The sequence below is a fragment of the Leptonychotes weddellii genome, chromosome 5, assembly GCF_054177405.1.
Source record: "Leptonychotes weddellii isolate Sample4059 chromosome 5, ASM5417740v2, whole genome shotgun sequence".
NCBI classification, from domain to species: domain Eukaryota; kingdom Metazoa; phylum Chordata; class Mammalia; order Carnivora; family Phocidae; genus Leptonychotes; species Leptonychotes weddellii.
The window spans coordinates 32,588,487-32,611,430 of record NC_138373.1 but is presented as its reverse complement, the minus strand read 5'-3'; the positions used below and the strand labels follow the sequence as shown (position 1 = coordinate 32,611,430).

The 22,944-nt window shown below is 62.7% G+C and overlaps 1 protein-coding gene across 2 annotated transcripts; it reads left to right on the top strand.

Moving 5' to 3' along the window:
* Positions 1-1,156: 1,156 nt before the first annotated feature.
* On the top strand, positions 1,157-22,457 carry GLIS2 (GLIS family zinc finger 2). 2 transcript variants are annotated; one of them, XM_081820157.1, is made up of 7 exons: positions 1,157-1,701; positions 16,188-16,429; positions 17,248-17,420; positions 18,148-18,324; positions 18,406-18,539; positions 18,634-18,755; positions 19,679-22,457. In XM_081820157.1, exons 2-7 carry the CDS (start codon positions 16,258-16,260, stop codon positions 20,476-20,478), a joined length of 1,578 nt encoding a protein of 525 aa, XP_081676283.1. In that variant the 5' UTR covers positions 1,157-1,701; positions 16,188-16,257; the 3' UTR covers positions 20,479-22,457. The 2 variants fall into 2 exon arrangements, with proteins under 2 accessions (XP_081676283.1, XP_081676284.1); XM_081820158.1 differs by having other exon boundaries at positions 1,454-1,701; positions 18,637-18,755.
* The last annotated feature ends 487 nt before the right edge of the window (positions 22,458-22,944 follow it).

Below are 22,944 nucleotides of genomic sequence, written 5' to 3'. Positions count from 1 at the left end.
ATTTATGCAAAAGTCATGAGCACCAACTATATGTACATTAGCTTAACATGTAATGAGCACCTATCCTGTGTCCATCGTGCAACATGTCTGGAGCACCTACTATGTGCCAAGAGCTGTGCCAGGAGCTGAGGATGCTGTGTGATCAAGACCCACCGGTCTCCGGCTCTGGCGGCGGACAGCGGCATCAAATACACACGGGAAGGCGAAATTACACCGGGAGTCAGGTGCCTCGTCTACAAGAGGAGGCTTTTCCTCTCCTGGACTCCTCAAAGCTGCGAGAGGCGGAGGGGCTGGCCAATAGCAGGAGGGCTGTTTTTGAACCAAGATTTGCCACCCGACAGCATAGCAGCGAGATAACCGGGCAGGGGCTCCAGATTGGCCCAAACAAGACACACTCAAGAACTCGAGTGTGGGTTCAACATTAGGAGGGAAAAGACAGCTTAGGCGGGTGCGGGGCTTTAGCACTCGCCGGCATCCACTCCTTCCACCTCCTAACCGCGGGGTTCCGGCGAGGCCAAGGACCCCCGCGGCGCTCAGGTTGGGGACGCAGGTTGTCCCAACTGCTGGGACCAAGACTGGGGCCGAGCGGAAGCCCGGACTGCTCCCGGCCGGACCTCGTCCTAATTCCACTGTGTGGGAAACTGAGGCCGAGGGCAAGGCGGGGACCAGCCCGGCGTGGGACAGGAGGGAGGGTCTGATCCCGGCCTCGAACCCTGGCTTGCGCCTCCCCGAATCCGGAGCCGGGGCCTCTGCCTGGCGGGCGCTGCCCGCGCGTTCCTGGAACTGGGCTGGGCGGAGAAACCAGGGCCTGCGGAGAGGCATTCCTGCCGCCCTCCCCGCCGCCCGGGGCCGCGGGGGGCCTGGCCAAGGTGACCCCGCGGGAGGGAGGCGAGGGGCCCCCACCCCCTCGGCCGCAGCGACCTCCTCCATCTTCCCGGTCCTCGGGGCTTTTCCTCTGGGCCCGCACGCCCTCCCTCCGGTCACCCGCGCGCCTGCCCCCTCCCCGGGCTTCCCCAAGGGCGGGACATCCCTCCCCCCCCGCCCCCGCCATCCCCAGGCCACCTCCGGGCCGTGTCCCAGCGCTGCCCTCGGGCTGGGGGCGGGGCGCGGCGGGGGGGGTACCCGATGATGGGGCCAAGGAGGACGCGCGCCGCCCGGCCGCGGCCCGGCGCCCCCTCACTCCCGGTGCCCGCTCCCCGCGGCCCTGCCGCCCCACCGCCCTCTCTCCCTCCCCTCCCCCGGCCCAGGGCCGGCTCCCGGCCGCCCCCTCCCCCCGACGCGCACGCCCCGCCTGGCAGCTGGCGCCCCGGGCCTGGGGCCGCCGCGGCGAGAGGGGTTTGCTGGGAGGGCGGGCGCGAGGGAACCAGCGGGGGAGGGAGGAGGGAGCAAGGCCGCCCCCCGCGCCCCTCCTCCTCCCCCTCCTCCGAGGCTTGCCCGGCCCTCCTCCCGCCACCTCCCTCCTCCCTCCTCCCTCCCTCTCTAAGACATCCCCGCACGGCCCGGCCGCCGCGGCCACCTTCCCTGCCGGAGCTGCAGATGTGGCGGAGCGGCCGGGCGCCGGGCGGCCGTGCCAGGGGAGCCCGCGCCGCGTGAGCCTCGCGCCCCGGCCCCCGCCCGCCCCGGCCCCTCCCCGCTCGCTCCCCCGCCGCCCCCCGACCGCCGGAGCCCGCAGCCGGGAGCCCGACCGCCCCCGCCGCCGAGGTAGGAAGCCCCGGGGCGTCGCGCCGTGGGGACGGGCATGGGCGGGCGGCGGGGAGGGGGGGTGCTGGGCTGTCGCGCGGGGGCTGCGTGGGGCTGCGGGGGGCTGCGGGACCCGAGGGTCGCCTCCTCCTCCCGCGTCCGCGCCTCGCCCCGGGCCATTGTGAGCCCTCGCCGGGGCCCCTGCGCTCGCTCCCTCGCTCCCTCGCTCGCTTGGCTCGCGCGCTCCCTCCCTCGCCGGCTCCCCGGCCCCGTCCCTCCGTCTCTCCGTCTTTCTCCTCCCTCCTTCCCTCCCTCCGTCCGGAGGCCGGGCCGAGCCACGGCCGGGCCCAGGGCGGGAGCAAACTTCGGCGGGGAAGTTGGGCGGCCGCGGTGGGGGCGCGCTGCGGGGTGAGAGGGGGGCCCCCCGGAGCCTGGGCACGAAGTTGTCTGGGGCAGCGGGGCAGCCGCCCCTTCCCACGGCTGCGCCGGGGCTGTTTCTAAGACGGGGTTTGAAAGGTGTCTCCTCCCTTGTCCCGGAAAGTCTCCCCACTGCTGCCACTGGCTAGCCTGGGCCCTTCCTGGGCCGGGGGAGGGAGGCGTCCCTGGGGGTCAGGACAGGGGGTGCCGCCGCGTCAGGACTGGGAGCCGGAGTCCTGTCTGGCACTTGTTCGTCCTCCTCTGCTGTCTGGGTGGAAGCAGAAGAACCTGGCAAAGTGAAGAGGGCAGGAGTATCCAACGGCCTGAAGGAGGGTCTGGAGGGAGTGGGGGAGGGGGTGAGGCAGGTGCATCCCCACGGAAGGAGAGGCCGAGGAAGGGAGATGCTGGCACCCTGCTTCCCTGCAGGCCCCCTGGAATGGGGCTGGAATCCAGGCTGGCACCTGGAGGCCTTGGCACACTGCCCTGGCCAGTCGGGTACTCAGGCCACAGCAGGGCAGCATGCTGCCTCTCCCTCTGTCAGGGAGGGCCCGCCTGGCCTGGCCACCCTGGGGCAGTGATGGTTGCAGGAATCCTGGCCCTGCCCTGGGGCCTGGGAAGCGGGAAGGGATCCTGGGAGGAGCCCTGGGCCCCCAGCCATCACAGCCCGGGATCTTGGCTCTGAAGGGAACGCTTGACACTGAGGGGGCAGCCAGGCCAGCCGGGGACCTGGCCAAGGCCTGGGCTCTTGTGGCTCTTGGTCTAGGCCAGGGCCAGGGCCTGAGCTGTGGTCTTTAGAGGCAGCCTTCCTGAGGGGCTTACATCCTGGAGGGAAGGTGGTGCTTAGCTGAAGCTAGAGAACAGCAAGAGCCACCCTGCTCCCCCAGGGCCTTCCTCAGCTCCCAAGCTCAGGGAAGGGGAAGCTGGCCCCTTCGGCCTGCCCACCCACCCAATCCTCTCCAAGCCCCACTCCTGGTGCCACAGTACCACAGCTGTTCCAGCCCGGCCCACACACCTCTCCCCGTGACCTCGGAGCCTCCCCCTCTGCTCCTCCTTCTCCCCTCTGGGCCTGGGCTGGGCCTCCCAGCTGGCCCTGGCCCACTCTGGGGGAGGGGCTGCACCTGGGGAGCCCTTTCCAGGCTCCAGCCCAGCCCATTTTACAACCCACCCCCAGCTCTGCTGGGCCCTGTCTGCAACCATCCAGGCAGGAGGCAGTGCCAGGGGGTTGGGGCACAGTTTATGGGGGTTGAGGACCCCTTGGAAGCCGCCCTGTTTTCCTTAGCTCCTTACCCTCCCCCTCCTTTCCGGAGCTGCCATTAGCGCTGACCCTGTGACCCCCAGAGCCTGCCCGCCCTTCCCTGTCTGTGACCTTTGACCTTTGGTGTTAAATCCCTCCAGCTGGGGCTCTTCGGCCCCTGAGTGACCCTGGCCCAGGTCCCCTGGGGGGGCCTCTCCCTACTCCTGGCTCTCTACACAGGGACACCTGCCAGTCCCTCCCTCACTGATGGGGAGGGGGCGCCCCAGGAAGCCAGACAGTGAGTCACCCCACTTCCAGGCACCACCGCTTTTAGAGTCAGTGGCTTTGGGGGATTCGCAAGAGCCAGGCCACAGCCTTGAGGGTGAGTGGGAAAAGCCCCTGGCCTGGGAATCTGATATCCTGGATTTGAGTTTGGGCCAGGCCACCAACTCCCAGGGGCCCTTGGGCCAACAACCCCCCCCACCCCACTTTCTAGGTCTCAGTTTCCTCATCCGTAAAACCAAGAGGTCAGACAAGGTGAGCTTCCCGAGCTGGAGTCCATGAGAAGACTTGTTGGTGGGGGGGTACTGAGACGTGGGGTCAGGCCAACAAAAGCCAACTCTCAATCATCCGTGGGTGGAGCCAGTATGAATAACTGGATGCCACAGACATCCAAAAACCTCATTTCAAACAATCGTGTGAACCGCGTCCCCCCAAAGCTTTTGTTGTTTCTAAAAAGCCAGCTGCAGATGGGTATGGCCGCAGCAATGTCTTCTGCCCGGGCTCCCCTCGCTGGGAGTGCCCGCGGAGGGCCAGCTGCCCTGCAGGAAGACAAAGCTCTGTCAGGACCCCTCCTTGGGGCCTGTGAGGGGCCCCTGTACCCCTCCCGGCCCCACCTTGCAGCCCCGCACTCCCCTCTCCCCTCCTTCCCTGGCCTGGCCTTGGCCCCAGGCGGTGGGAGTGTCCTCTGCCACCTAATCCTCCCGGGGTCTGAACTGCGGTATAGAAGGAAGAATGTGTTTTCCTGACGACATTTTCCCATGTGCGTTTTCATCTACCCTGACTTGCCTGGAATCTGAATTTCCCACTTGGGCGAGGGGGTGGGGACGGGTGCTGGGCAGAGTTTGGGGCAATCCCAGGATGAGGGAGGGTGGCGACAGCTGTGGCTGGGGGACCAGATGTTGGGGCTGGCGTTTGGGGTGGGGCCCTGGTGCTGGGAGGCACACTGGGGTTTGGTGGGGGAGATGGCCGCTCTGGCTGTCCCCTCCGGCACCGGATGTCTCCCCAGGTTGTGTACCAGGGGAGGCTGTGGAGGCCCCTCACCCAAGCGGGGAGTTCAGCTCGCAGTGGAGAGGCCCTGAGCTGGGCAGAAGAGGGGGAAGAGCCTTTTCTGAGGCTGCAGAGAAGCCTCCCTCTATTCCGGGTTCTTACTGTAAATTTATATTTCACACAGATGATGGAGGCCAGAGGGTGACTGGTGGAAGGTGCCGGGTGGTCCCCCCTTCACCTAGAGGTGGGGAGCGCCCCTGGCTGGTGAGGGGGCAGCTTAGGGCCAGCCAGAAAGAGGCGGCTCTCACTTGCCTGAGTTGGTTCCCTTGTAAAAGGGCCGTAGAGGTGGGTAGCCCAGCCATGTGTCGGGGTGTCACCTCTCTGAGATGGGATACCCGGCTTTTCCCCAGCCTGCCACCCAACCCGGGTGTGGAGGACCACAGCTTTTGCAAAGCGCATGGTACACATCTGCCCCAGTGAATCAGCGACCCCTGGTGAATCCCCATTCAGATTCAGGTGCGGCTAGGGGTGGGGACTCAGCATTTTCCACCTCTACGTGCTTTGCTGAACAGCCAGGGTTGAAGCTTTGATGCTGGACAGGAAAGGATGTGCTGCTGGGGGTTCCTGTGTAGGGGCGCGGCTCCAAGTAGGTAGACCCTGGTTTCTCTCCGGGGGCCCCAACTCAGCCCTGCAAACCCCTGCTGCACTCCAGCTAATAACAATACCAGCTGAGGTCCCTAGGGAGGCAGGGATGGGCATGCCCACGGGGTCAAGGGATGGAGCAGCATGGGGGGAAGAACTCCCTGAAAAAATCAGTGCCTTCCAATGGCCCTGGGAAGTTGGCAGGTGTGGACATCTGTCACCTGAAATTGCCCCATCAACCCTGTGAGGAAGATCCATTGATGACTGACAAATGAGGAAACTAAAGCTTAGGATGGAACAGGGCCAGTGGGCATCTGGGCCCAAGCTCCTCGGTCTGCTCTGGCTGGTCTGGGGGATGGTATCTGGTGGTCAGTTTCCCAGCCTGGGATAGGAAGGGATCCTGCTCTTGAGGGGAACCCAAGTGGGCCCCCAAACCCCACCCTTTTCCTGACACGGATCCTGCTCGTCTGAGTTGCAGACTGCTCCATGGAGGTGAGAGGGTCCCTGGCCCTTCTTCCCATTCCAGCTCTGGTGCTGTGGGACCCTCCCCGGGGAGCTCTGGGGGCCTCTACACAGCTGGTCCCCAGGGAGCCCCAGAGCCTGACCTGCCATCCTGGCTAGGATGCTTCTCTCCAAGCGCCCTCAGGTTGGGCAGGGTAGAGGCCTTGGCTCTGGGCATCTTGAGGGGCGGGAGCTCTGGCCTTCCTCTCCTCCTTCCCCTCCCAGATGGGATGGAGGTTTCTGGTTAACTGGTGGTCAGGCTGGGAGGAGCCTGGGGGGCACGGAGATGTGAAGTGATTCCAGCATTGGGGTGTGTGTGGGGGGGGGCACTTTCCATCTGCTCCAGCTGCCCCCAGTGGGGGATGGGCAGAGGGACTAGAATCTTCCAGTGCTGTGACTGGGGGTCTGGGGAGAGGCTGGGGCTTCCTCAGGCCCTTTGTCTTCAATGCCTGAGAAGCCAGGTAGTACCCGCCACAGGGGGAGCCCCGCGATGCAGCGTGCGACATGTGTGTGCACACGTACTCCTGCCTTGGCAGATGGCTGCCTGGGGAGGGGACTGACCCAGCCCCCGGCCCCCTCCTCCAGTCATGGCCAAGGGCGGGTGGGAGGCTCCAGAGGCCCCAGGAGATTGCTGAGCTGCCTGAGTCAGCCCCGGGAAAACAATCCTGCCCATCTGACAGAGGGTCTTGTCTCCTTTGCACAAATGCACTCACAGGCTAGTGCCCCACTGGGACCCTGGGAGTCAGAGGGCTGCCGGTGGGGGCTTCTTGGCGGGGGTGGGGACTGAAGCTCAGAGATTTGAGGGCTTGGCCTGGGGTCACTTGGGGTCAGGGAGGGACAGAGGGGGACCGGAGCCTAAGGCTGTCTGGCCCTTGCCCCTGAAATGTCAGTTCAACCTGGGATTCCCCTCAGCTCTACTCCTGCCCGCCCCCTCCCTGCTCCACCCCCCCATCCACTGCACAGGCATGAGGGCATGACGGCATGACGTGGGGGCAGCTGCGTCCAGAGGAAGGCTCTCTCCCTCCCTTCTCCCCGTCGTCCATCTGGGTCTGGCTGGCAAGTCCCAGCCCGCCTGAGCCATTTCTCCCCTGGGCCACTCCCTCCTGCATCCAGAGCCCCCCAACCCCCATCCCCACACTTTCAGGCTGACTGCCCCTGAGCTGCGATGTCCCCCTCCCCCCTAGGCTGTGGGCCCTCCATTGTCCTGCCTGTTCTACAAAGCTCCCCCCACCCCAGTACTGCTGGCTGTCTGCCTGCCAGCCCCACCCTCTTTCAGGCCAGGCCCGCAGCACCACCTCAGGACACCTAGTGCTCACCCTGCTGGGTCCTAGGGACCCCGGGCCCCAAGGACCTGGAGCAGGCCAGGCTTGCCAGGGCGCTACCCAGTGGGTGTTTCCTTTTGGGTTTGGAGACTGCCCCCAGGTTCTAGACTTGCTTTGCTGCCAGATGGGACAAGCAGGGGACAGGCGGGGGTGGCAGGGAAGAGGGGCTGTGGGCAGGGGGTGGGGAGGGTAGGGGTGTGGGGCTGGAGTGCAGAGTTCATTGCAGAGCCCCTGCTGGGCCTGGTCGCAGGCTGTTCTTGGGTGGGCTCTGTGCCAGTGCTGGGTGGGAGTGGCAGGAGAGAAGCTGGGGGAACTGGGCCCTACCAGTCATCCCAACTGAACCAGGGCAATGCTGGCCACCCCATCCTTGTCCAGGTGTGCTCCCGGGTCCTTTGCCCTGGACAGGGAGGAAGAGGCCTCTGTGTCAAGGCCCAGTCCCTGCCTTTCACCTTGACCTTGGGCAAGCCACTTCCTTCTTTGGGCCTCAGCCCCTCCATCCCTACCCCCCTCACCCTGCTGGTGGGCACCACAGATGGGTCCATTCATTCAACAGACATTCACTGAGTGCCAGGTGTTTGGGAAAAGCAGAGGGCAGGTGTGATGGTGCTGTTCAGGGACTGGTTAGGGTGCTCAAGCTCCAGGTTACTTTAGGCCAGCCCTCTCCTTTCCTGGATGGGGAAACTGAGGCCCAGAGCTTTGCCCACATCAGATTGGGGCAGGCCGGTTTTCTGGCTCTGAGCCCCCAGCTCTTTGCATCGCTGCCCAGTTCACGATGGTGGAAGGAGTTAGCTCAGCGTGGGGGCCGTGGGAAATAGTGCAGTGGTCCGCTGCAGGAGGCCTTCACCGGCTCTAGGACTCCCTTCTTGGAATGAGGCTCTGAATGCCAGGTGCCAGAGTAAGTGCTGGGGCCAAAGGTCAGGGGGCAGTGCATAAGACACTCTGTGTGCAGGGCCAGGCATCCAGGGTATGTTCAAGAGCTGGTGACATGGGGCGCCTGGGTGGCTCAGTTGTTGAGCGTCTGCCTTCGGCTCAGGTCATGATCCCAGGGTCCTGGGATCGAGCTCCACATCGGGCTCCCTGCTCCACGGGAAGCCTGCTTCTCCCTCTCCCATTCCCCCTGCTTGTGTTCCCTCTCTCGCTGTGTCTCTCTCTGTCAAATGAATAGATAAAATCTTTAAAAAAAAAAAAAAAGAGCTGGTGACATTGTGGCATTAGTGAGGACTTGGACCCTGGGTGATCGTGGCAGGCAGACAGGCTGTCGCAGGGCTAGGAACACTTCCCTCAGCAGCATGGGGACAGTAGCAGGTCCTCTGCTCAGCTGTCAGGCACCTGCTGCAAGAGTCTGAGGCTGGAGAGGGTGAATCAGGGAAGACTTGGTGCAGGAAGGGGTAGGAGGGGAGTGGCAGCTGGAGGAGAATATGGGAATGTGGAAGGTTGTGCAGCAGGGCCGGGCACCCAAGAGGTGAGCATCGAGCACATGGGAGAAAGGGAATCCTGAGAAAGGAGGTGCTGCAGGGGAGAGCTTGAGGACAGGAGCCTCTGGGCTGGAAAGGAAGAGGGTCCTTTCTGTGTAGAGCACTCCATGACTCCCCGGTGCCCTCCAGGTCCTGGCCCAGCCTCCCTCTTGGGCCTCCTCCTCTCCTGAGTGACAGGCAGGTTTGCTGAAGGTCAGTCGAGCCACCCCAGGCCTCTACAGCATTGGGCCCAGAAGGAGTGTGGGCTTTGGAACCTGGCAGTGAACCCCAGATGTGCTACTTACAAGCTCTTGTGACCTTGGCAGGTGACTGAACCTTTCTAAGCCTCGATCTCCCCCTCTGGAAAATGGAGAGACTAGCACCTAATTTGCCGGGGGTGGGGGGGACATGAGGATGAATGGAGATGGTGAGCGGGAGGCAGACTGGCCTGTCTGGCCTGCAGAACAAGTTAGGACCTGATGCCCCAACACTTCACCCCATGTCCCCACTGCTCGGGAGGAGCCCTCTGCCCCCTCCCCCCCCCGCCCCCCTACCAGCTGCTCTTGTTCCCCCACTGAGGTCCAGGTGCCTTTCATCCTCATTCATCTGTGGGCCCCCAGGACTGATGGGGTGGAGGGCCTGGTGTTGGAATGCATAACTGAGCGATGGGGTAAACGAGGCAGAGGGAGGGAAGGGCCAAAGTCCAGAGCCCGCCTTGGCCGCCTCTGCTCGGAGTTGGCAGGTGCTGTTCCGTGGGCCTGGTGCTCGTCCTGGGCTGGTGGGAGGGGAGGGCCATGGGCAAGAGCCCCCAGGACTCAGGAGGTGTTCATCGGGTTGTCTTACAGCCTGATTTAGCTGGGCAAGGGCAGCGTTTCCTTCCCTTTGGGGCCTGGGCCTCATCCCTCGTACTCCTCATAACTCCTGATAACTCCTGGGTCCCAGGCCTGCTGCTGGTCACGTGCTGTGCCCTGTGTGTATGGTGTCTGAACACAGGTGGGACACAGATTCATTGCCTCTACGTCGGGGTGCCGTGGGGGCCCGCCCATGCCCTGTGGGACACAGGCCGTGGCCTTTGCTGGCCCCAGGGAGTTCTGGCGGAGTGCCCAGCCCTGCCTGTCCGCCCTGAGGGGCAGAGCTGCCTGGCAGGGCCTGGACTGCTCCCGCCGAGGCCTCAGTGGGTGTGTGGCCCTGTCTGGCTCCCCCGAACCCCATGCCAGATCCTCCCAGGGATTTGGGCCGCCTGGGCCCGGCCCTTCCCTTCCCAGTCCGAGGGCGGGTGTGGGGGCTGCTTGGCGGGCTCGCCTCTGGCTGAGGCCCAGGTGCAGGCAGTGCTTAAAGCCCCACGCACCACCTCCCCCCCCACCCCCGCCAGCAAGCTGGGCAGACAGGAAAATACCAGACATAGTTGTGCAAAGGTGGCTGCAGGCAGGCAGGCAGTAGGGGGTGGAGGCCGTTGAGATGGGGGCCTAGAAGCCACCAGGCCTAAGGGAGTCCTCTGTGCCGGGCTGGCCCCTGCATCTGGACAGGCACGCGCGTCTGTGTGAGTGTGCGTGTTCGTGTGTGGGCTGGGCCCGTGTGTGAGTCGCTCCTCCCTACCTGGTGTCATTGGGGAAGCCAGGACCGGTGAGGGGTGTGGGCGTGGGGGTGGGGAGCCAGCTGTGGGCCTTCCAGCTTCAGCACTGCTCAAGTATCTGGGTGACCTTGGCAGGCTAAGTTATTGCATGGGGCACCCCCAGCCCAGGGCCAGGAACAAGAATTCTCGGAGCCACGTCTCCTGCGTGCCAGGCGCTGGGCCAAGCTCTCCCTGTGGGATGTCCCCAATCCCTACCTTGCCCTGTGAGCTGGCACCTTACTGTGCTACCTATGTTTCTGACCAGGGCTCCTAGTGGGCAGCAGGGCCCCATCTGAGGCCCCACAGCCAGGGGCGAGAGCACAGGGGCCTGGGACCAACTAGCCTGGCTCTGGGTAGTGCTATCTAAACATGCCGGAGTGGAGGTTCCTGGCACACACCCTTCTTCAGGTGCTGCCCAGCTGAGGGCTTTCCTGAGGACCCCATGGCTGAGGGCAGAGAGCTCAGCCCTGGTTGGGTCACCTGGGGCACTTGCACTCCACCTGGGTGGGGTCTGCTCCCCCCCCCCCGGGGGACCTGGGGAGGCTCAGGAGGCTGGCTGAGGGCCCATCTTGAGATGGGGGCAGGGCCTGCCTGCAGAGTGAGAGGTTCCCAGGGAAGAACCCCTTGGTCTTACAGGAAGTACGCTGGCCCTGGCCCCTCTCCTGGGACCTGCTGGGCGAGGCCTCAGGATAAGCCCCTCCTCTGGGTCCCGGGAGGAGCCCTGCTCCTTCCAGAGTTGCTCAGAGACTCCAGGGCCTCCCTCCTTTTCTTTGAGCAGTTGAGCTCTAGAAGGTGGCTAGGCTCAGCTGTGGCCACTGCCCAGGACAGCTGATGCCTGAGGCTCCCTGAGGGGCACCAGCTTGTTTAGTTGCACCTTACAATGAAGGCCAGTTGCGCTCAGGTGAGGGGGAGACAGTGGTGTGTGTGGATGCCGTGGGGAGGGTCAGTCCCCCCACCCAGCTGTCCTCACAGCTCCAGACTAGCCAAAGGCTGGACGTGTCAGTGATGGTGACAGTTAATTCAACAAGTTTGACCAAGTACCTACTATGGGCCCAGCATTGTTTCAGTTGCTGAATATTACATAATAATGGGAGACATTAAGAAATCACTGGATGGGGGCACCTGGGCGGCTCAGTCGTTGGGTGTCTGCCTTCGGCTCAGGTCATGATCCCAGGGCCCTGGGGTCGAGCCCCACGTCGGGCTCCCTGCTCAGCGGGAAGCTTCTCCCTCTCCCACACCCCCTGCTTATGTTCCCTCTCTCGCTGTCTCTCTGTCAAATAAATAAATAAAATCTTTAAAAAAAAAATCACTGGATGTGTGCATCACCACCCAAAGCCCAGTGAGGAGTTCTTATTACTATTAGGATCATCCCATTTTAGAGGTGAGGACAATGAGACAGGGAGGTGACCTGCCCTAAGTCACATGGGCAGGAAGTGACAGAGCCAAGCTGGAGACCCAGGTGGTCTGACCCGTACTTGGATCCCTGCTCTGCTGCCTGCTCAGGAAGGGGGGTGCTGAGAGGATGGGGTCTGCCCCTGCCCGCACCCCTGCCTCTGGCCGCCAGGAGGGTGGAGCTCTTGGCCAGAGCAGGGAGGGAGCCGGAGCAGTTCCCAGGAATGTGGGGCCGTTTGCTTTGGCAGCATATGAGCCCTCGGCTCTCCAAGCCTCCCTGTGGGCCCCCCCCCTCAGGCTGGCCCCTCCAGCGCCCACCCACTGCCTGCTGCCCCTCCTAGGCTCTGTACCTAGATCCCACAAACCCCTGGGCAGGGAGGGGGTGCCAAGCTGGAGCCCTTTTGCCTGCCCCTCCCCACATCCTTGGGCAAAGGAGGGGCTGATAGTGAACTTGGCTTCTGGACTCACCTGGGCTTGAAATCCAGTTCTGCCACAGACAAGCTGTGTGACCTTGGACAGGTCACTTAATCTCCCTGAGCTTCAGTTGTGACATCTGTAAAATGGGGGTGGCCAGCACCTGCCTTAACAGGTGGTTGTTGGTCCTGTTGTCATGTAATATTCACCTGAGGCTTCCAGCTGGCTTGCTCCCCACCCCAGCGCTCAGTTTCCCCATCTATGAGAACTGCATGTTGATAGCCATGATCCCAGTCACCAAACACCCCTGCACCCACAGAGCACGGGGGAGGCTGGGGACTTACTTCCTCTTTCCATGCGATACCAAGAAAGCCACTGGGCTTTTGAGAGGTGCATCTTGGACCCTTGTCCCCAGGTTCTAGGCTAGATGAGCCATGGCTGACCAAAGGGCAGTTTCAGGACCACGGGGGCAATAAGGGGTGTCCCTTACATGGCCCCATGCTGCTGTGGGGTGGGCAGGGAGAGCCCCCATCTTACAGAGAGCCCTGTCCTCTCTGCTTCTGGCCAGGAGCCCCTGAGTGCTTCTCAGGGTGGGTATGCCTAGCTGCCCCCCTCCACCTACGCAGGCTGCCCTCCAAGCTCCGGGCCAGCCAGCTGACCTCCCTCAAGCAGGGAAGGAGCGGCTTTATCCAGAGCGGAGTCCAGCGCACTCCCGTGGGTCTGGTGAGCTCGAGCCTCAGTTTCCCCATGTGTAGGACAGGGGCAACGACGGCCTCTACTCCCAGTACGGGTTTTAGAGGGTTCGGAGAATTCCTGGACAGCCGGTGCCTGGCACAGGGTAGGTGTTGGACGCATGCTGAACCCCACCCCCCCACCCCCGGTATGCGTCCCACCCCACGCCACAGGGCCCCCGCGGAGTCCGTGCGCGGTCCGGACCTCGGTTTCCCCCGCCCCCCGCGCTCGCCCCGCCCGCCGCGGGTGGGCTCGGCCGCCAGGTAGGCCGGGCCAGGCGGGGGCGCTCGCCAGGCGCTGCAGCTGGGGGCCGTCTGCGCGCGGCGGGGCGGGCGCACAATAGCGGCCATTGTCTGGGCCCGGCCGGCGGGGCGGGCGCGGCGGTCGGGGGCCGGGCCCCGGGGTGGGGGGATGGGGGAGCCAGCGCGGCCCACCCTCGGGGTGACCCCCGCCCCCCGGGACGCCGGCCGGGGTCCCGCGCCCGCCCCGCCGCCCCGGTGGTCCCCGCGCCGCCCCGCTTCCTCCGGCTCCCTGGGCTCTAATTAGTTCCTTTCGCAGCTGGAGCAGCAGCGCGGCGCCCGGCAGCGCGACCCCCTCGGCGCCGCCTCCCCGCCCGCCTGCGGCGAGGGGGTCCGCCCGACCGCTGCCCCGCCGCGGGCTCCGCTGCCGGCTCGGTTCCGAAGCTCGCCCGCGCCCTCGGAGCCGTGCGCGTCACCCTTCGGAGCGGCCCTGGCCTCCTGGGAAACGCGACGCCCGAGTGTCCCCCTCCCGCCCGCCCCAGCCTGCCTGGGTGTCGGGAGCGTCGAATCGGGTGACGGCGTGACTGGCCTCCGCAGGTTCCAGGCCCTGCCGCTTTCCCCTCTGGGCCTCCGAGGCCAGGCGAGTGCCACCCTGGCTGTCGCTTTCCCCCCTTCCCCCAGCCCCGGAACAAGGGGAACAAAGAGCAGAGCCCCGCTTCAGAAATGGCCTCTGCAAGCTGGGGGGTGGGGAGTGGAAGGAGACACCTTGAGGTTGGCCAAGGTCAGGACAGGAGAGAGGTCATAGGGGTCTTTCCCCTGGTGTGGGGCCACCTTTCAGAGGACAATTCTGGGTGGGGCTGGCCTGGGGTTGGGGGATGCTGAGAGCTTTTGGGGTGGCTGCTTCTCCCTTTGGGGGAGGCCTGGGCCCCAGGACTGTGTTCTGGGTTCTTCCATCGGAATGAATCCCTGCCTCCCTGAGCAGAAGCCAGTGACAGAAGTGTGTGTGGGGGGGTTCTCTGCTGGGGACTGGGCCTGCTGATTAAGGGGGGTGCTGGAGTCCCCACTCCCACCTGGGTACTGTGCCTGCCCTGTCAGGAAACAGGCTCCTCTTGTGGGGCCTTCCTAGTTGCACGTTGAGGCATGTCTCCTGCAGGTCTTCAGCACAAGGTGACCCAGGGTCTAGGGCTCCTCCCTGGACCCCGTCTGGCCAGGGGTGGAGGAGAGTAGGGCAGATGCCAAAGGAAGTTACCTGGACAGGGTTGCCAATCAAAGTGTCAGTTTGAATTCCCAGTTCCCAGACCATCCTGCCCGCATGGTCCCCTTGTCTGGAAGGTCCGGTTGGGAGTGGGGGATGGAGGCTGTGGGGAGGCCTGTGGCCCTAGGCCAGCTGAAGGACCAGGCCACCAGCCCTTCCTGGCTCCTGAATTCTTAATCAGCATAAATATTTACTTCCTTCCTCCCCTTCTAGGCTCCCAGCACAGAGGAGCTTCAGGGAGGTTGGACTGGGCCTGTGTCTAAAAATAAACAGGTGGAGGGACAGGCAGACAGACAGACATTACTGGGAGAGGGGGGTCAGGCAGAGGGCAGCTCCCTGCCCAGCCAGAGGGAGAGTGGAAGGGGCCCAGGTCCATCCATCACTGTCACCCACCCACCTGCCCGCCTTGGGTCTGGAACTCCTGAAGGGCAGGGTGGCAGCCTGATCCCACTTGCATCGCTGGGAGCGCCTGGCCCATGCGTGGCCTGGGGGGCAAATCCAAACAGATCTGACTGCTTCCACCTGATGCAGTTTAACTGGGACAAGTCAGGTCACAGACAGGGTCCCACGACCAAGTGTAGCTGCCCCTCCTTGGGCTCCAATATTTTAGCCATGTGCTGGTAGGGTCTTGGGATGTTCTTGAAGCAGAGGATCCTAACTGAGGTAGGGGACTGCCTCGTTCCCTGTGTGCTTGGAGGGTCTTGGCAGAAGGAGAGCTTGTCAGGGGAGATGGATGGGCCAGGACTTGGGACCAGAGAAAATTGTTTATAATGTTGCTGAGGTGCATGGCCTGGAAAAAAGATGAGTGGGGACATAAGGGCTGTCTTCCTCCTTCCGGCTCCATGAAGCAGCTCTGCATACATGGGAGGCACGTGCGCGCGTATGCGTGTGCGCGCACACACGCACACACAGCTGAGATGTATGATCATTTACCATGTGGTGGTTACAGGGGTGTTCTGTTTTAAATTATGAAAACGTGGATTTGGTGAATGACATGGACTATCTCATGGTGTTGGCTTGTTTATCGGGTAGATTTTCAGGGTGTAATCATCTCAATTAGCAAATGCAAGGATACACTTTGACCACATGTGGAAAGGTTGCCCCTGGAAAAAGTTTGAGTTTGGAATAGTTGACCTTGCTCTTGGGTCATTTGAATGTGAAGAAACTCACACCATTGAGAAGTGTTAAGGAACCATGAAAATACCAGCATGAGAACTTGTAATAAAAGAATATCATCACCACTGAAAAAAAAATGATGTATACATATATTTCATTAACCACCCGAGCTGGTCCACTTCCCTCCAACCCTGTCCCTGGCCGGCCTGGCTGGGCCACAGTCCCCAGCTGCCCCCTGGTGGCAGCCCAGACCCCTCTGACTCCCCGGGCCTATGGGCACCTCTCTTCTGGGCCTCACCTGGGAGGCAAGGCCCCCTGCCTGCACCCCCATCCCTTGGGCCAGGCTCTGCACAGCTCGCCTGAGGCAAGGTCGCAGCCTCCTTCCCTTGCAGGTGACCACAGCTGCCTGGGAAGCCCGACACAGCGAGCCCTTGGTGATCAGTAGCTGAGAACCACTAATGGCTACCTTGGAAGACACTCGTTGCTCTTTTGGTCTGGTTTTGGGTCCTCAGGCTCAAACCAGGCATGTGATCCCGAGCACGACTTTCCACTTGGTCAGAAATGACCTTTGGGACTTGGCTGACCAGTTCCAGGGAGATCTGGCTTTGAAGCTGGTAGCTCTGCCACTTCTTAGCTCTGTGACCTGAGGCAGTGTCTCTAAAACTCAGTTTCATGGCAAAATGGACTCTCTGAGCTTTGCCTCCAGAAAAGACTTGAGGGCAGTGGATGTAGAAGCTCTTAGTAGGTGTTTGGCGCTCCTCATGTGACCCGGGGCCAGAGCCAGAGGGTCCCCCTTCCCAAGGAGACAGTGCTCATGCTGCCGCACATCCTCTCCTGGCGGCTTCCGTGGGTGCAGCCTGAGAAGCCTGAGGTCACAGTGTCACAGCACAGCTCCTGTCCTCCCCCAGGTTCCTGCCTGAATACCAGCTTGGGAGCTCCCCACTGCCTGCAGCCACCTCCGACCAGCCCCCCATCACCATGCACTCCTTGGACGAACCGCTCGACCTGAAGCTGAGCATCACCAAGCTCCGTGCGGCGAGAGAAAAGCGGGAGAGGACGCTGAGTGTGGTCCGGCACCGGGCTCTGCACAGGGACCTCGGCCTGGTGGATGACAGCCCCACCCCGGGCTCTCCGGGCTCCCCGCCCTCAGGTACAGCACCCCAGGCAGGGGGGGGTGGGGGGGTCTCAGGCCCTGATGGAGCCGTGGCAATGGGAAGAACGTCCAAGGTGTGCCCCGAGGATGTAAGCAAGCCCCTTGCAGCTTTCAGCTTAGAGCTAGAGCTCTGTCCATTTATCCTCCCAGCAGTTTGTCTCTGGAGGTGACCTTGTCCCTGGGGGGAGGCAACTGACCTGCCCCGTTCATGAAGCTGGCCCAGCAGAGCCAGGATTCAAACTAGGCCTCGGGGAGGACATGGAGGCGCTGGTAAGGGGGAGCAGGGGATTCACAAGCGGTGACCGAGGCCCTGTGACCCAACTCCTGGGCTTTGAGGCAGCGTGGCTGGTCAGTCAGGTCCGTGCAGACTGGGGACTGAGCCCAGCAAGTGCCTCTCAGCAGGTGCTTGGGGCTCAGGACTTCCACTCTGCCTCCTCTGGACCCTGAAAACCAGACCCACCATGTCTGAGCTAGAAGGCTCTGGAAGCAGCCTGGCCCAAACCCCTCCTGTTACAGAAGGGCGCAGCGAGGCAGGAAGGGCCCAGGAAAAGTCAGAAAGTCAGAAAGGTCCCTACCTGCCAGGGTGACAGCAAGCCAGGAGCCTGGCTTCAAGTTCCTGTTCAGTGGGTACTTTCCACTCCCTGTCTTACCCAACGGCTGAGCTCTCATGGTGGCAAAGATTCCATTTGTCACTTGTGCAGGCTGCTGCTCAGATGCTTGCGGTCCCAGAGTGGTCTGGGGGTGTGGCTGGTATCTGTTTTCAGGATTTGGAGGACTCCCAGCTCCAGCACCCCTGAATAGTGCTTCTCCCTTAGGCTTCCTCCTGAACCCCAAGTTCCCCGAGAAGGTAGAGGGACGCTTTTCGGCGGCCCCCCTGGTGGACCTCAGCTTGTCACCGCCGTCTGGGCTGGACTCCCCCAATGGCAGCAGCTCGCTGTCCCCTGAGCGCCAGGGCAACGGAGACCTGCCTGCAGTGCCCACTGCCCCGGTAAGGAGGGAGTGCGGGTTCTGGAAAAGAGGTGTATTGGTTTCCTGGAAAAGACCATAAACTGGGTGGCTTAGAACAACAGAAATGTATTATTCTGTCATAGTTCTGGAAGCGAAAGTCTGAAGTCAAGGTATTGACAGGGCTGTGCTCCCTCCGAAGGCTCTGGGCAAGAAGAATCTTTCCTCACTTCTTTCCAGCTTCTGGTGGCTCCCAGCGTCCCCTGTCTCGTAGCAGTGTCATTCCAATCTCTACCCCTGGTGCCACCTTGCCTTCCTGCCTCCATGTATCTCTGAGTTCAAATCTCCCTTTCTTTTATGAAGACATCCATCACTGGATTTAGTTCTCCCCAACCCCATATGACTTTATTTTTTTTTTTTGAGGGAGAGAGAGAGCAGGGGTGGGGGCAGAGGGAGAGGGAGAGAATCTTAAAAGCCGGCTCTATGCCCAGCGTGGAGCCGAAGCCGGGTTTGATCTCACGACCCTGAGATCATATCCTGAGCTGAAATCAAGAGTCAGACACTTAGCAGACTGAGCCACCCAGGCACTCCCAGTATGACTTCTTAACTTGATTGCATGTGCAGAGACCGTATTTCCAACTAGGGTTACACCCACAGGTACAGGGGGTTGGGACTGGGACAACTCAACCTGCCATAGGAGGAGACAGAGGGGGTGTGGGCCTCCTGGCCCAGCGGGGAGCACTGACCCGCTCTGCCCCCCTGTCCCCCAGGACTTCCAGCCACTGCGCTATCTAGATGGCGTCCCTAGTTCCTTCCAGTTCTTCCTGCCTCTAGGCTCCGGGGGGGCCCTGCACCTGCCTGCTTCCTCCTTCCTCACCGCCCCCAAGGACAAGTGCCTCTCACCAGAGCTCCCCCTGCCCAAACAGCTGGTGTGTCGCTGGGCCAAGGTGAGTGGGGGGCCAGGAACGGGGGGCCAGGGCTGGGGTGGGCGGCCCCATGAAGACTCAGAACCCTCCCTGGCCCCACAGTGTAACCAGCTCTTCGAGCTCCTGCAAGACCTGGTGGATCACGTCAATGACTACCATGTCAAGCCTGAGAAGGACGCAGGGTACTGCTGTCACTGGGAGGGCTGTGCCCGCCATGGCCGAGGCTTCAATGCCAGGTGAGGGAGGGCGGGGGGGGGGCTTGAGGAGGGCGGGGGGGGGGGCTCGGGTGTCCGGCAAGCTGCGTTGAGCTCCCCTGTGCCCTCCCTGGAGCAGGTACAAGATGCTCATCCACATCCGCACACACACCAACGAGAAGCCGCACCGCTGCCCCACCTGCAGCAAGAGCTTCTCTCGCCTGGAGAATCTGAAGATCCACAACCGCTCGCACACAGGTGAGCAGCTGGGTGGCGGAGAGGTGAGGGACGCGTCCCTTCTCGAGTGCCACTTCTGGGGGGCACCCCTCAGTATCCACTCCTGGAACATGGACACATCTCCCTGCGTGGCATCAGCACCGCTGTCGTGTGATCGACCGACGGATGCCGCCTGTAAGGCGCGTGCTCGCGCCTCGCTCTGCTCGGCACACGGTGGGGCCAGCTCTGGTGACAGAGGCACACACCTAATTTTAAATTTCCTAATCGCAAAAAAAAAAAAAAAAAAAAAATCCAAATTGCTGCATTAAAGAAAGGACAAAGGAATAGGTGAAATGAATTGTAATACACATTTTCTTGAATCCGATATATTAAAAAGCGATCAGTGAGATGCTGGAATTAATCTTGTGCAAAGTCTGGAATCACAGTCTGGGGAGTATGTTTCCCCTCACTCGCAGCACATGTCAGTGTGGGCCAGCCACACTTCAAAGGTGCACCAAGAGTGGCTACCAGACATTTAGTCAGTCTGGAGGCATTTTGCTGCACCAGGACCAAATACAGCGGAGCGGGCATTCCTGCAGTGCTTACTGTGGGCCCCCTCCCAGCAGGGGCTTCCCGGAAGTATGTAAGCAGATTTGTGGTCCTGCCTGTTGAAGTGGTCGCTGTCATCCCCAATCTGGAGCACAGGACTGAGGCCAGAGGCACACAGTCAGGCCAGAGTAGAGCAGGGGGTGACCGGGTGGGCTTCTCAGTGGCTGTGCCCCGCTGTCCCCACCTGGGATCAGATCTCGTGCCGGGTGCTGGGAACACCATCCCCCACATCGGACAGTCCGTGATCGCAGGGGGGATCTTGGTCCAGGGTGAGGGGCCTGGGGTGGCCTGGGGTGGGGCTGGGGCTAGGAGCCCGGGCTGCGGAGAGGCCCCTCATGCCCCGCTCCACCCCGCAGGTGAGAAGCCCTATGTCTGCCCCTACGAGGGCTGCAGCAAGCGCTACTCCAACTCGAGCGACCGCTTCAAGCACACACGCACACACTATGTAGACAAGCCCTACTACTGCAAGATGCCCGGCTGCCACAAGCGCTACACAGACCCCAGCTCGCTGCGCAAGCACATCAAGGCCCATGGCCACTTCGTGTCTCACGAGCAGCAAGAGCTCCTGCAACTGCGCCCACCCCCCAAACCACCGTTGCCCACCCCTGACGGCGGCCCCTATGTCAGCGGAGCCCAGATCATCATCCCCAACCCTGCTGCCCTTTTTGGAGGCCCCGGCCTGCCTGGCCTGCCCCTGCCCCTGGCCCCTGGCCCCCTTGACCTCAGTGCCCTGGCCTGCGGCAATGGCGGGGGCGGTGGGGGAGCAGGGGGCATGGGCCCCGGGCTGCCGGGCCCCGTCTTGCCCCTCAATCTGGCCAAGAACCCGCTGCTGCCCTCACCCTTTGGGGCTGGTGGACTGGGCCTGCCTGTGGTCTCCCTCCTCGCTGGCTCCGCTGGCGGCAAGGCCGAGGGGGAGAAGGGGCGTGGGGCAGTGCCAGCCAGGTCTCTGGGCATGGAGGGCCGCAAGACGCCCCTGGAGAGGACTGAGAGCAGCCGCTCCCGGCCAAGCCCTGACGGACTCCCCCTGCTGCCAGGCACCGTGCTGGACCTGTCCACGGGTGTCAACTCAGCAGCCAGCAGCCCAGAGGCACTTGCTCCTGGTTGGGTGGTCATCCCGCCGGGCTCCGTGCTGCTCAAGCCAGCCGTGGTGAACTGAACCCGCCTGCAGGATGGCTACCCGCAGCCCAGCTAGCAGCTCCCGGCCCTGCCCCGACGAACGGAAACTCTTCTGCGAAATAGCAATAATGTCCTCCTGCCTCCGGGGCCCGCCCTGTGTCCCCCAGGCGGACCCAGCCCCAGACAAGCTGGGCAGCAAGGATGGTGCTAGAAGGTCATTGGTGGTGTCCCAGGCTCTGGAGGGGAGCTGGTCCTGCCAGCCAGGGAGAGCCGTGCTCCTGGGTGCTGAGGCCTCACTCACCTCTGGCCCTCCCCCTGCCCTGTCCTCCACCTAGCCCTCAGTAGCCCCCCCACCCGCCCTGTGACTCCCTCAACCAGTTGCCAGCCTGGGTAGGGCGCCCTCCCTCCCTGCCTTGCCCACCTGCCAGCCATGTCCCCGTCCTGCCTAGCCTCTCTGGGCCCCTGCTCTGGGGGCTTCTTGGACCCCTTTCCCTCTGGCCCACCCTCCAGAGGGAGAGCAAGACAGACGCAGGCAAAGCCACAGGAAGAAGCCACCTTATCCCTATGACAAGGCGCCTCCAAACTCAGAGAGGGAGGCCCGCTCTGCCAGCTGCCCCCCCCCCCCCACTAGCCCGTCCAAAAACAGCCAGCACTACCTGAGGGTTGGCCCCTCTCTGGGCCGGATGCTCTCCCAAGTGAGGGGACTGTGACCGCTCACCTGCCCCTTTGCTGCTGGGCCTTCTCCCTCTATTTTCAGGGAGCACCGGGAGTGTGGGCAGTGGAGCCCTGAGCGAGGAGGGGAGATGCCAGGACCCTGGGCCCTCACTTGGCTCAGGGAACAGGTGGGGCAGGGCCTGGCCTGGGGCGGTGCCACTCTGCACAAGGGACTACGGTGGCTTGCAGGGTGTCAGGAGGTGGGAGGCTGGCTGGGGACAACCCCAGGCTGGGACACAGCTCCCATTCTGGGGGTGCCAAGTCACAGCCAGCACACAGGGGAGGGAGGGCTCCAGGCCAGGGCTGGGCATGGGAGCTTTCCAGAGGCCATGGACTGAAAGCCCTGGGCTTGGGGGGTGAAGCAAACAAGGATGGCCGTGGGAGGGCCCAAGCCCTCTGCCTGGGAAGGGGAAGCTGGAGGAAGGAGCCTGGGTTTACGACATGGCTGTTTGCTTTGGCTTTCCCCTGTTGAGCCTGTCCTAGAGGTGTCCCCAACCCCTGCCCACCACCTCCCCCATGGCACGGGCCAGAATAAGCTAAGGATGCCAGTGTCCACGTGCCCCACCACCCACTGCCCAGTTCCACCAGGCTCTGGGGCCGCAGCATTATGCCTCCCCTCACCCTGAGCCCTCGCTGTTCCCTCCCTGGAGGTGGCCTGGTGCCATCTGGGAGGCGCTGGCCCCCGCAGTCAGGACTCCTGGCGCCTTGGCCACACGACCAAGCACTCCATTTCCCCTGCTGTAAGACAGGGAGCTGCAGGCCAGCAGTGGGGTCGTCAGCAGCCCTGCGGCCTTCACCGTTGCCTGGACTGCCCCTCTCTCCTAGAGGGGTCACCCTGCCCGGGCCTGCCCCGACAGAGCCTGGCGGTGCTGGCTCTGCCCCTTGAAGGGGCTGTGAGCAGGGCAGGAGGGAGCTGGTCTCCTTTCTTCGGGCCCCACCCAGGACCCAGGCCTTAAGTCCCCAGTTGGGGGTGAGGGCTCTGAGACTCAAGCCCAGGGAGCAGAGGAACAGGGCACTGGAAGGCGACATTAGCTCAGCATGTGACTCGGTGATAGACCAAGCTCGGAAGGGCTGGTATAAGTGTTGTTGTTGTGGGTTTGTTGTTGCACATTCCAGGATATCAGTATTTTAACAGGTTCTAAGTGCCTTTCTATCGTAGCTTATGTTTTTCCTCCTCTTGGCTCCATTGCTGTTAGCATAGAGTTTAAAAAAGAAAAAAAAGAGATAAGCTAATGACTATAACAATATATTCCTCCATGTGAGAGGAAGTTTATAAAGAAACAATAAAAGTCAGTTGCAAAGATGGTTTCTGTCTTGGCTGTGCCGTGAGCGGAGCCACGCTGCTCGAGAACCCCAACCGTCCTGTGCCTGGTATGGGTCGCCCACCCCCAGAATGCGGCACTCAGAGGCCCTGTTCCAGGGCTTCCTTCCAACCCGGGGGCTGCCACAACTGCCAGGTCTGCTGCTAGGAGGGGGCGGGTGCCGAGGGGGCGGAGATGGAAGATTCTGGACGAAGCATCATGGGTTCAGGTCCTCACCCTACTACCTGCTGTGACTTTGGTGAGTGCCTTTGCTCTGGGGGAGACACAACTCCCTGGCCTCAGTCCAATGAGAGTCTGGCGAAGGCTTCTCTTTCCTGGCCGCACTGGAGCATTCCACCCAGATTCCAGAGATACTAGAGCGAAACCCAGCTCGGGGAAAGGCGGCCTGTGGCAGAGCTGGGGGCGCAGGGCTCTGTATCCGGTGGGAAGGGTAAGGGAGACCTGAGGACGGTGAGGCTGCAGGAGGGGCC

Bases quoted from the DNA above. Each gene is read 5' to 3' on its own strand.
- GLIS2 (XM_081820157.1), top strand. From the start codon at position 16,258: ATGCACTCCTTGGACGAACCGCTCGACCTGAAGCTGAGCATCACCAAG. The intron at 17,421-18,147 runs GTAAGGAGGGAG...CCTGTCCCCCAG, and splicing joins CTGCAGTGCCCACTGCCCCG to GACTTCCAGCCACTGCGCTA. The intron at 18,756-19,678 runs GTGAGCAGCTGG...TCCACCCCGCAG, and splicing joins CCACAACCGCTCGCACACAG to GTGAGAAGCCCTATGTCTGC.